The sequence below is a fragment of the Galendromus occidentalis genome, unplaced genomic scaffold (assembly GCF_000255335.2).
Source record: "Galendromus occidentalis unplaced genomic scaffold, Mocc_1.1 scf7180000076499, whole genome shotgun sequence".
Classification (NCBI taxonomy): Eukaryota; Metazoa; Arthropoda; class Arachnida; order Mesostigmata; family Phytoseiidae; genus Galendromus; species Galendromus occidentalis.
In genome coordinates, this window is record NW_003804488.1 from 8046 (window position 1) to 21572 (window position 13527).

The 13527-nt window shown below is 52.3% G+C and overlaps 1 protein-coding gene across 1 annotated transcript; it reads left to right on the forward strand.

The window, feature by feature from the left end:
* The first annotated feature begins 7192 nt into the window (after nt 1-7192).
* Nucleotides 7193-7858, forward strand: LOC114828597 (uncharacterized). Its single transcript, XM_029113255.1, has one exon. The coding sequence runs from the start codon at nt 7193-7195 to the stop codon at nt 7856-7858; it is 666 nt and encodes a 221-aa protein (XP_028969088.1).
* The last annotated feature ends 5669 nt before the right edge of the window (nt 7859-13527 follow it).

The following is a 13527-nucleotide window of genomic DNA, read 5'->3' on the forward strand; positions in this document are numbered from 1 at the left end:
GTGCCAGACGAATGGGGATTCTACGGCAGTTTGTTTCCCGAGGGAGCCTAACTGTTGCTGTTACCTATGCGCCGGCGCGTGTTCACGCTACACAGCTTTGGCTTCGCAATACGACTGGAGCTCCGAGGATTTTCTTCCACTTTTCGCGGCGGACTTCGCCTCGCCGTCTTGTCCGAAAAAGCACTCAAGCCGCCTTTGAACTCGACACGAGTCCGCATCCATGTCCTTATCGGCCTCCAGAATCCGATGTAAGGATTGAGTCGCGATGTGAGTGGACGTTCGCTGGTCTCTTCCGTCGGAACTGTGTCACGGCCATGGCGAGTCGCGCGTCCAGGGAGAATTTGAGGGGACTTTTTCATAGCTGCGGAAGCCGTGGGGATTCGACGGGATCCGGAACATGTTTGTTTAAACAAACCTGAGGCTTTGTCCCGCTGTCTGTCGGATCGAGCTGAACTCAAACGAAGTGGATGGTCGCTCTGGGATGCGCCAGAATTTCGAGCTAGCCTCGAGCCCCCTGGCGCTCCGCTCGCGCCCCTTGCTTAATTAGCATACAGGATGACGAGGAGAAACAAAAACGACATCTTCTCGAGTTGCAGCGAAATTCCAGGCAAAGTCGGCAACCAGACTTGCGCGTTGCTCATCTTGAGCCGCAAACGAGTCGGGAAGACATCTTTTCACTCAATTGATTCGCTCTGTTTGCGAAGTTGCGCGTTTTCTTACGTTCGCCGTAACAAACACGTTCCATGACCCCAACGAGCCATGACTCCACACCGAGAGCTCCGCTTGGAGCTCAGACGATATTATGCTGATTGCGTCATACATAGATGGAGAAATCAAGTCTCTTCAGATATGAAAACTTATTGGATCACTTGGTGGAGGTAACCTACCGGTTATCGACCTGGAAGTCGTCAGGCTCCCTGCAGACGATGAATTATTCAATGGATTGGCGAAGCAGTAGTACGGTAAACAGATTGCCTCACCCCTCTTTACTCACTCCATGTGTCTTATGGACTGCTGGGATGTCTATGAACCTCGATGAAGCTTGTCGGAGAGATAAAATAAAGAATAAAGGGAGGGGAGATTAGCGAGCACGGAGCCCAGCGAACAATGCACTACATTTGGTCCGTTGTTGTCTGTCTCGTGTTATCGGATCACGGAATCCGTTCTTTCCACAAATCGCAGAGGAACGGTACCACCGGTCAGGATAAATAGGGAACCATCGCTCCGGCCGGGGAAGACGGCCTACCGAAGTCAGAGGACGAAGGCTATGAGGCTGCCCCGGGCGTTAAAATGATGCAAGTCAGCTCCTTTGCTCTGTCCCAATGATTCACAGAGCTTCATCTTCGCCGTCCGTGTTGGATTCTTCGGGAAGAGCTGTCTAAGAGCCAAGACTGCAACAGTCCGCCTCAATCTCCGAAATGGCGTACCGCTCACGCTTGGGAGGTGGAGCTAACTTCCAGCGAGGTCGATGGGTGAAAAATCGCCCAAGATCCGTCGCTCCTAAGAGCTGCCATCTCAACCGGCGAGGAAACTACATATACCCATAAAAAATGTTCCGGAGGCGAGCGGGAGTAAAGGTCGTCGAGGAACAAAACACGAAAGCTCCTGATTGCAGCGAAGAGTCGAAAGTTGAAGCTGCATAGACCTAAAAACCCCTTCGGCACGCGCCGCACAGTCTTGCGGCCGAGGTCTCGTCTTTTTATTCGAGTGTCTCGTTCCTCAAAGTCTGAAACTTGCGTTTTTCTCTTAGCGCATGTCGGACTTTTTTCGCCCGCAATACTCCTCCCGAGTTACTTGAAACCCTTGCTGCGCCATTTCTCGGATCAGTTTTTGCCCCCGAAACGCGATGTATCGTATTCGAGGCGAACTCTGAAAGCGTCCTTAAAAGAATTACAAGGTACGCTATGCCGCACGACCCAGTCGTCGACATCCTCCACCGCTGCCCTCCGGATGTATCGTGGGGTTCTGGGGGGGAAATTCTATGAATACTCAATCGATGATGATCAAGTACGGTCTCTCTGAGTCAATCGGCATGTTCCCCCCGAATTCCAGGTCGATTTCCTCGTGATATAGCTGGCCGAATGCATCGTCGTTCTCTTCCAGAATTCGAATAGAAGGGTCTATGACCGCGTCGCATGCGGGCGAAGTCGACAAAAATTGCCGCCAACGACACTCCCGGGAAATGAGCAAACGCTTTCACGGTCGACTCAAAAGACTTCCACCAACCCATAAGAGATACACAATCATGCCCCGGAGAATAAGGAGCGTCGGCCGCTGACTGCACCGACAGAGCAGGTGACGCATACATATGAGTCTACTGTTTTTGTATGCAGTCTTATTGCTGGAACAGGTATTACGAGCCGATGCGCGGGATGGATAAGCCGGATCCTCGATTTTACACTTTCCGAGTCGGAAATCCCGCGGAACATCAGAACTTCTCTACGCAAACTCTCGGAATTATTGTCCAAAAACACATGATACATATACCGGGTGGTCCCTCACTCGATTCTTCACTACTATACTCTGTACTCTCGGAAACGCTGAGTTTCGGAGAAAAAAGTGAAGACACCATTCCCGGATGTCAAATCGAAAATAAGGTCCACCTTCACGTTTTTCTTCTAAACCCAGCCATTTTCGAGGGAGAGAATCAGGAAAAGAGGGGCGCTTCTTGTTCTTCCATAGGGAAAAATCGAGTTTAAAACTTTTTCTCGTAGGTATCATCCCCGATGTAGTGGGCAGTATGATTCTCCGATGGGTAATCCATCGCACTTTTTCCTCTGAGCCTCACCGTTTTAAAGGAAGAATCAAAAACTTGGGACCCGATTTTGGGACCACTCTGTGTGTATGAATATCGTAATATATACCTAATATAATATTATATAGAGGCAATCTAGTATAATATATACCATTGACTTCGTTCATTCAGGCTTCTATCTTTTCATCCCACAGCGACGACGGAAATCTGTGGCCGAGCCCCGGAGCTCTCCGAGGCTCTCGGTGTGACTCCTTCGAATCGCTCCCCATATTCCACACTTCCCGTCCTATTCTACTTTCCGACTGCTCCTGTGCTCCGCTCGAGCAGCCTCCCTCGACCCATTCCCTTTGCTGATCATTCTCCGTATTTTTTAGGCCACCCCGCTGCTCGCAGGTCTCTCTCACAGTTCAATTTAGCCTTTTCCTCTTCTGCCTCGGCCTATTTATCTCCACCTAATTCGGACGTCTCTGTCACAATATCCATCGAGATGATCAATGGATGCTTAATAGGCCAATAGATGTGCGCAGCGAAAGCGATTGCGTTGTTCCATCATCGATCTAGGCAGGAGGACGTCGGATGAGTCTCCAAATAACAAAGGATCCTAGCCAAAAAAAATCTACCCACTCCCCACGAATCAATGATTTTTCCCCAACACAGCTCCGTATTGACGTTCACTTGTACTGATCATGCAATCACTGTCTGATTTGACCAGAATCAGGAGCCGATCTCGGACGGCTGGCTCCCACCTGCTAGTTGTCACCGATCGACGTCGGCAGACTCGACCGACTTGAACCTCTTGCTCGGAGTCACCTACAACTGCTGTGAAGGGGACCCGCCTTCTGTTGACCGCTTGACCGGCTCAGGCGGCACTCCCCAGCTCTCTGACCCCGTTCCCTATCGGATCTCACACACTGGCAAAGCTTGCTTACTTGCAGTCTCTTCCTCGTCGCTATTCCGCCAGCTATCCGGTAGCGGTAGCTACCCACGACGACAATGATCTCGTTACGGAGTGCGGTTCCGAGGACGTCGTTCCCATGGAAACTCTTTGATGGCTTCATTAACTAACTCAATTGCTTGCCGATAGAAGAGACATCCCAAGCCGTAGCGACACGCCGTGAAAAGAGGAACGATTGAAGCCTTCGGAGTATCCTGAGCCACTCGACCGACAGACAGCCCCCCACGGACAGACCGACAGACGAACCGCCCACCCACCTATCCACTCAACCAGCGAACCGGGCGGCCGCTTCAGCCAGCTGCTGCCGCTTCCTCGCGGAAGCGTATGTGGCAAAACCACAACAAAGGACTCATTCCCCTCCGCTTCTTCCGTCCGTCGAAGCGAGCTCACGAACGAACTTCGATTTTGACGATTCATTCTCCCATTCAGGAGGATTCCACGAAAGGAGGTGTATCATTGCACTAATCGACGATTTCTCGGAAATTCCGCCTCCGGGGAGCTGAAATAGCGGGTGGAGGGTCGTTCGATTTTCTCGGAGGGTGCGTCGTGACTGGCACCGACTGCTCTCTGCTCGGAGAAGGGCTCGCGTGCTCTGACTCAAGAAACGGAAGAGAATTTAGAATGGGGACGACGCTGGGGAATATGACGACCATATACTGCGAACACGCTCGCGAGGCTCATGGGAACAGTTAAAGGATGCCCGCGAGGCGAGTTCGTCCGCTAAGTCTCCCCATTTCTTCACGCGGAGCCGCCATTTGCAGACGGACAGGCAGACAGATGGACGGAGCGCCACGTCTCGTGTTACGAACTTGAGACCCCTTTTTCCGCGGCTTGGGACGCAAGCCTGCCAGCGTGCCCTTCTTCCTCGTGATAGGCGCTTTGCTTCTCTCTGCAAAGGGTTATTGGCGTCGTCGATGGCAGGGGAAAATTTTGCGGATCACGGGGCAACTACGACGGCAAGGAGAAATCGCCTGGAGTATTCGTTCCGTGAAGGGGCACGGGCATTCCATCGAAACAGAGGTTAAAGTCAGTTTTTCGTACCAAAGCCTCGAAACGGCCATAGAAACATGTACGGTTGTCCACTCATGTTTCTCCTCCGAGTACACGACAAGTGAGCCAAGTGCTCGCACACGCAGAGAGACGAGTTGCCAACCGGAGTCGTACAGCTCAATGAAACGTGGGAGGCGGGAGTCTCGCGGGGAAAGGACGACTCTACGGAGCACACACATGTTCTGCTGCAGGAATTGCGCTGCGGCTGTGTCCGCCGTCAAGTTTTTTATACGCGAGGAGCATACAGATTCTTCGAGAACGTGTGTATCTACACAAACATAGAGCCTCTTGAATTCGACGACGCGGATTTTATCGTTCGCTACAAATCGCTGGATGGAGCTGTGACGCTGCTATTTCTCTACCCGTTTTATCGTACGCCGGGAGGACGGGGGTTACGGTCAGCGACTTCGCGCTCTCTCTGCCGGCAGCATGAGGTCAGCCAGCTTTAGACGAGCGGGATATTGTGCTCGGAAGTACTGGAAAAGTTCGATCCCGGACCGGATACCAGCTTATCTCCGAGCCTGTAATCGACATCAGCTGCCGATAAAACGACGAGTCAAAACTTGCCCTAGCGGCTCGGGATCGGAAAGAACATTTGCAATGCAGAACGGGAAATATTTTTTCCCACAGCCATCGTATATCGGAGAGAGAGTCGACGCTCTGGCCTGGCACCTCCGGGCAGAGTCCGGGTCGATCGCCACTGATCCCGACCATTGAGGACAGGGAAGGGAAAAGATCGTGTTCCGCGTTATGGTGGGCAGACACGGCCTTCGGCGACGACAATCTCGGCCACTCTGCAGAAAAGAAACTTTTGATGCGCTTCCAAACGACGTAATCTCAATCAGAGTTTGGTTTTTCTTTCGTTGCTCTCGACGAGCGCCGTCCTCTCTGATACATATTCAGCCTGTTTTCCCGTTCGTCTCCTCAGGGGCGCGTGTGAGAGCAGTGGTATCGATGCAATCTCCAAAATGAGATAAGCTCGCCACGAGGAGAATATCTGATGCCCGCAGCGACCTGTCGTATGTAATATCCTTCATGGCTATTCGCATGCACTCCCACGTCGAAGACGGCATCTGACCTCTGAGCATCATATCTTTCGTCATCTTGCTCTGCATTAATGATCTGGTGTTATTATTTATTATGAAACCGATGCTCCGGACACATATGAATAAGGACACGTATTTTCCATTCCGGGGCCCACGCTGGAACGGAGGCCTCCAATCCGAGTCGCAGCCGCGGTCGCTCAGAAGAGAAACTCGGAGTAGAGCGACTCCCACTGGTTATCGACTCCCGCTCTGACGGATGCGATGTCAAAAAATCTCGAGAGATTGGATTTTTTACGTGTCGACCGCTGTGATCCGAAAGCTCTCGTGATAGACGAATTCGCTGTCTGTCTGTCGAACTACCTGACTCTAGACTCTGGGTAGACATTCTGAGTGGAAGTATTAGGTTCGCGTCAATGACAGCCTCCTCTCATGATTGCACTCGTCGGCGACTGAGAGAAGAGCATTCCCCTGATCAGCTGGTAGCTTGCAACCGCATGCCAGTTCGAGCAGAACATCTCCGGGTTTGTGACTGACACCCTCTCCCCGCTCTTTCCGTCTCGAGGGAGACTACAAAGGTTCGCTGAATGGAGAGACGTCGACAACAGTTTGTCAAAAATAATGGGGGAGTTCCCGAGTTTGGGAGGGATGATAGCCACCGGCACCTGTCCGAATCACGAGTGCTCCAAGTCATTTATCGTCAGCGGAGCGTTGTCGAGAGATTCCTCGTATCGAATTCAATCGAATAATACCTCTTTCCCAGGTGCATCGCTCCCCGGAGAAACCGGCTGAGGACGTCATTAGTCTATCTTCCCTTCGCTTGATCTGACCCAACCGATGAGTTCCGTCGCAAGAGTCCGGAAGCGGGCGGAACTCAATAGAGTTCGGTTCGCGTTCAGGTTACGCTGGTACCACCGCCTGTTCCCAACGACTGGAGTCACTTCAACCTCCCGGGGAAATCTCATTCCCCGACAACCTCATCCCTCGCGTCCTCCCCTCCTCCTGAGCGGCCCAGGAGTTTTTTTGCACGCAAGCTGCTCCGGGAAGTTACGCGATGATAAGCTTTATTAAGGAGTTTATTCCATGGTGATAAGGATGAGTGTCGCGCTCAACGTGGTTCATGGGAACACTCTCTTGAAGTAAAGACGACGGGAATGTTCAGCCGAAGGAAGTCGGTTGCCGGGACGTTCAAGTCGCGGACGTGTGTTTCGGTGGGCAGGTGTCTGAGACGACACGTTCTTCTAGAGACGTGGTACAAGAAAAACAGCCTCGCCCGGCTAACACATGTATCTTTGTCTTCCCGATACGGTTAGGCTCTGACGGAGTATCGACAAGAGCGAAAAAGGCATCTTGGTTCGGTTGGAATGAAATCCGTTGGAAAACGATGTGATGTGCTCGTGCCCAACGCTATATGTTCTGCTCATCGCTCGCGTCGCCTTCGCGACCGATGGCAACGATGAATCCGGAGCGGACGATCTGTTCGAAGACATGAAGTCAGAGCTGGCCACTCGAGGACCCTGTTGGGTGGAAGCGATCGAGGAACTAGATCCCGAGGATCGCTCGAAGGAACGATTAGCGTTCAATTTCATGAATTGCTTCTTCAAAGGCGCTAAGTTCCCTCCTTATTTCTGTGCGAAGGATAGACCACTTCCGGAATGCGACGATTTCAGAAAACTCCTCCTTGGAGTCCATCGGAATGTATACCTAGTGTTTCACCACCAAGCCGAACTGCTCGTTGAATACCTGAAAGAACGTGATCGACAGAAGAACATCGGCCAGCAAATCATGCTACGAGAATCCGCGCTCACTGAGTTACGAGCGAAGCTCGCAAAGTCTTCGGACTTCCTCCTGGAGAGCTTGGATTCGGACGAAGAAATTTTCGGCCTGAAACAAATTGTCACTAAGAGTCACGGTGACTATAAGCAGAGCTTACGAAGAACGCAACGCATTCTTTACGAAATCAAGTCAACAGTTACGCAATACAAGTTTCTCGGGTTCACAATTGCCGGATTAGCATTGTTTGCAGTCAACCAGGCTCTACGCGTAGTCGTTTGAGCTCAATCGAATGAAGGTCTTCACGGATCGGAAGATTGCTTACAGGTAATCCAATGTCAATTACCCTGTTCTCCAGAAGCAGCCCTCTCCTCAACCCGATCTACGAAGGAGCTCGAATCGATGGTTTTATAGCAATAAGAATTGTTTCTCTTTGATCCGCGACCGTTGAATATGCGGCTTTGTTTACCCCCTCCGCTGGGATTTTGAAGTAATCGTTGGATTCTGTCCGATCGATGTTCGGTCCGGGCAATTAATTTGAAATCATAATCCAGCTTTCATCAACGATTTGGTGCTCATTGAATCCCGGACTGAGGCATTGCCCCGAGCCCGGCAGTCTCCCAACCAGGCGGCTCTCATCAGATTCCTACCACTGCGACTGCGATTCATTGAATCAGAGTCGATTCGGTGTTTGTCCACGCTTTGAACAGGAAGAACCTTGTTGTGACCCCATTCCGCCGACCCGGGGGAAATCGGGTAACATTCGGCGACACTCAGCGGATTCGGTCGCAGCGACGCGACGCTGACGTTTAGGTACTGGGAATATCCAAAGTGAAAAGGTACAATTTGCCTCGGCGAGTCCTGTCGCCCTCAAGTCTGCTGAGTCTGAACTGTTTGCGAATTCCGGAGCCGAGACCCACGCCGCTGAAAGCCGGAGAACTCAATTTGGCTTGGTAGGTGATGGGATTCTCAGGCTCGTCCGCTCTTCGACCACTTGTCGCGGCGTTGTTTGACCCAAGCTGGGTCGCCCACCAGCCAGCTGACCGAATGAGTTCCGCCAGCGAACACTTGAGAATCTCTTTATCACAAAGTCTCGCTCGTTCTCCGTCTGGCGAGAAACTTGAATTAGGCGCAGCTGTGAGCTCAGTTTGAGCTAAAATTGCTGCTTCGCGTCGGCTGGCTTTTGCTTGGGGGAACCGACTCGGCGCAAATCGCGTCGGTGCAACATCTTCCTCTCCGCCTTTAGAGAGCCTGACTGCTGACTGACTCATTTGGCCGCTTATTTTGTTCTCGACGGCCGTGAGAAAATACGTGGCTCGTTGTTCTGCGAGGTCGAGGTCTTCCCTCCTTTCCATCCGATTCCCGTAAAACGAATCGGTCGGAGGAGAAACTTGCTGCCCCGATTAGTCATTTTCCATCACGCTTCGAAGTCATCCCAACTTGCGAAATATCGAAATCAAGCCAGTGACCGGATTTAAGGAGGACATGGGGTGGCATTCCGAATCCTCGCTGCGCCGGAAGTGAACTTTTTCGAAGACGGAGCAGGTACGGGAACGACTTCGGGCCTGTGACTGGTATGCAGACTCGGTCCGACATGGAATGCTTCGGTAGACATTGCTTGATTCATGACAGGGTTGCTCCATACGGATCAAACTCGCACGTGCCGTGCTCAGGAAGAGGAATTTCGACAGGTGAAGGTCGGGAGATGCTCTTGCTAGCGTTTCGCTGAGCTCACCGAACATTTTCATGCTAGTACGGACTTTTGGATAAATTGGGTAACCTGAGCGAGCATTGCGCAGTCGCTTGTTTTGAACGCGTCTTCTCTCCGCCGAGTGCGCGTAGGCTCTCCAGGAGCTTCTAGCTCGAAGCAGGTCGAGGGAGTGAGACGAGGGACGGCGCTGATCATTCAGTTTGACGGGCGCTCCGCAAGGGATGGCGTAATTTGCAGCACCGAGCTTGACCTCGGAGTCTAGAGCTCCGGCTCTTCCGGTTCTATCGCCGTCAATCGTCCAATACCCCGTCGGGAGATTTTCGCGAAGATGGAGCTTCCCTCAGATTCTGGTCGCTGAAGGAATCGAGAATCCATCGAGTATATGCTGAAGGAGCTTCCAATTCCCGCTAGCTTCTCGAGCTGAAGCCTCCTTCGAATTACGTTGGGCGCAGTTCTCGATTAGGAGTTGTCAGGTGAAATCGAAAATTGGCGCAAGAACCGAGTTCAACCCGTTCAAAGTTCTACATCAGGTATTCCCATTATGAGCCGTCGAAAAATTTTCTTCTTCCCGCACTTCAGAATCGGAGGGATATCAGATTACCCGCTGTATCGGTTGACTCGATTTCCCGATCATCGAACTCGTTTCGTATCCCACCGAATCAAGTCTCCTATTCCGAGGTTATTGAACTCCAGACAGTTCCAGCAAGGAGCAGAGTTCCCGAAAAGCGATACCTCTGGCGCCGATCCTTTACGAACACGATGCATTTCTCCATTCCGGCTACCTGTGCTGTGTCTCGATGTGGGCTTTGTCTCTGGAGGTCGTCGCTCGTTCGATAGCGAGATCATCCGGATGTGTCGGTCGGACTGAGGAGGCAAGAGGAGCAGAGGTGGCGGTCGATCAGTTCGCGCTCCGAGGTTTTCTTACCTCAAGTGCCAAACCAGCTCCCCAAGCCCGACAGCAGCATCCCGAGCTCAAAGCAGAGCCGGCGAACCTTGCCCGCCGGATTCGAACGAGATCCATGTCTGCCATGACATGGCGCCTCCCCTCTCTCTCGCTTGACGGGGGAGCATTCTCAAACGGACGAACGAGACTGGGTTTCTACAGTTGCATAATCTGTAGATCTGTTCTTCGTTCCGTTCCCCCGAGAGAGCAGGGAAGACTCTCTGAGGAAACAGATCGAAGAACTCTTCCTTCCGAAAGGAAGCCTGGGATCGAGTAGAATCATCTTGCTCTCTTCTCTCTTGTCCTCCTGAATTTTCCCTCAGAACGGAACGGAAAGCAACAAACAACCTTCAGCCGGAATTCATACCAGTAGAAGGAACTACGAATTCCGGAACGTGCTCCGCATCTGATCGGCGGAATGAGAAATCCTTGATTCTCGCGAGTCCGCTTGGCAGGAGTACCTACTTCCGCTGGTTGCAGTGTACTGCGGTAACCTGATCGGACGGTGGATCGAGTGACAGCCCGTCATGGTTGGTCCCCACTCGAAGCAAATGTTCGGGGCGAACATCTGATCGTAATTTGGTAACAGCCTGACGTGGAACTAATTCCAGTGCTGTATCGGCAAGCTTCGATCAGGTCTTACCGTTTCCGCCGCCACCGCCGGAAAATGCACGCGAGGAAAACTCCTATGATTGGATTGTTGTCAATGAGATCGATCGATCGGGGGATCAATGGATGGATGATCATGAGCGGAGAAGTATAAAGCGGGGTCTGTGAGCCGCATACTTCGCCGGATGGCGCTTGGTCACAGGATGTCCCGACTGATAAGGGAATCGGTCCCTGCCCAGACGATGAGGATGAATGCTGTGCGTTGGTCCGTGGCGATTGCACTCCGCTCGCATCATCGGATGCCGAACATTCGATAGAGCCCCCGCGTGATTCCTTTGTTTCCTCGAGAAGTTTCCCCCGTTCTGAGCGAGCCTAGAGAATTTGAGGAAATTCCTCCTCGACACGACCGAGCTGTTTCGCGATTCTCTCTACCTGCGTGCTAGCGTATCGGGGCTTGCTACCTGCTCGCCGGCTACGGTAGGGGGAAGTAGAAGTTCCCCGCTTTAAGCCCATCACGATCTGGCGTAGTGAGCCGTAAGTGACCCGACGGCGCAGCGCGCGTCCGTGATCGCAAACGGCAAGCTACATTGACTGACTACTCTCGGTCGCAGCTTTGGGAAGTGGGAAGTTCGTAGATGGCCAGACATCCGAGCCTGCGATACGCTGTCGCAACGCGAGTCCGAATGGGCTACAACAAGCCAAGACTTGTTCCTTTGTCCCTAATTCTGAGACGGAAGGCGAACGTTTTTTTAGATCGACTGTTGAGAAACCCCATACATAGGTAATTGGGAGAATAAGGTGGAGCGGGAGCTGCCCTTCCGAAATCCGAGCATTAGATTCCGGGCAAGATCTTCAATCACGTCGAGCGCGACATGACTCATGACCGGTGTGAGCGTTGCTACTTTGTTACGCTACATGGGTCGCTTGCTCCCTCCGACAGGCTCACATATGTGTAGTTCTCGTAAATGGCTACGCGTCGACGAGCTCTCAGTCAGACTCGCCGTCCCTCGGGGCGAGAAGAATGAGAACTTATCACGCGCCGAGTTCACGTGTAGCTTTCCTCTGCGAACAGCCTGGCTCAAACTCACCAAGTAGCCCATAGAACGACCATGCCGTGACACATTCATCCTGGTTTTCATGCGGAGAGACGAGTAAACACGGAAATTCGCTCGAATGGGTTGCTGAAGTTTCTCCCCGCTGGAATTGAGAGTGATGAGATGTTCCATGTTATAATCCACATCCAGCTATGTGCAGGGGCGTACGCTGGGGGAGGAGGGCTAAAGGGGATATAGCCCGCTGCCTGATGGTCCCTTCGTAATGCTGTAGTACAGGAGCGAATCGCCAAACTGGATTTCGGCCCCATTCGGAGACCCTATATAGCCCCCCTCTTCAAGAAAAGTCCTGTGTACGCCACTGGCTGTGTATTCCCTTCGGAGAAGTATCGCTGCCGGGCCGCGATCACGGTTGCATAATTTTTTTTATCCTAATGAGCTCATCAGACTCGGAGTGGGTTCCCTTCGGTTCTCGGGCTCCTCCGCTCAAGAGGAATGTCGGCCATCGCATCGCGAGCTTCCCTCTCGATTTTCCATCGGGAACTTCTCCGCCACGAGTCCCTCTCTGGTCTCGACGGAATCCGACCCCGCAGTCAGGATTCTCATCAAATCCAGACTGGAAAAAAATAAACGCTCGAGACGGAGCGCTTTGAATCGAGGAACCAATTGAGGTCCATCACCATTTTTTTTGTCTTATGCGCCGTGGGGAGCCGCTCCAAGAATTCTGCATTTCTTACGAGAGCCCTGGCATTCGAATGACTTTTTTCAATGTCTCGTCGAAACTATGTATCTGTTCCTGAGCAGCAGCTTGCGGATAGAGCCGATGAGATCGAAGGCATTGGAAGTACTCTGGATCTCGCCGTCCCTGACACTCCCCGAGAGCACATTGCAGTGGGAACAGCAGGGGCAGCCATCGGGCCGGCAGCTGGATCCTGGAGATTGCTCCGGATGCTCGAGAGCTTTCCGATTAGTCCGAGTCGGTCGTGCCTCACCGCTCGAGGGAGGTTCGACTGGAATTAGCTTCGATGTCCTTCAATCCTTTTGGAATCGTCTTCCGACGTGTCACACTGATAAGATGCTCGCAGGCCCACAGTGCCAGGAACCGCCTCGAGCCTCCGATCCTCGCCCAGCCCTACCTCGGAAGCCCACGCTTCCGGAATGTCTTGAGGTTATCGAATCAACTAATCCGCGAGAGCTCGCTCCCTTCTGTATTTCATTCTCGTGTTTTGACCCGCTCTTGTGCCTCTCAATATGACTCCTTCTTTTTGCATCGGGGATTTGTTGATGGAAGACTTCCGCGCCCCTTTCTCAACGATTCCTAGATTCTCTGCATTTCGTTGTATTCTCTGATAAATTGATGATTTCTCTGAGTTTCAGACCGAGGTCAGCGTATTCCTCTTTCTAGCTCGGAATGAGACGATCTCGCGAGGTCTGCGCTCCAAGATGAATATCGCCCCGCCCTTCACACATTTGGATGCGATCTCGCTCGTGCTTGCCATCTCCACTCGGTACTCCGCTCGTAGAGCGATGACACTCTTCTTATCGCTCACGAAGACACGCATAGCTGAAAGGGAAAGTGTTTAGGTGTCTTCCGAATGAAAACCTATGAGGACATGGCAGAAGGCATTCACCAGCA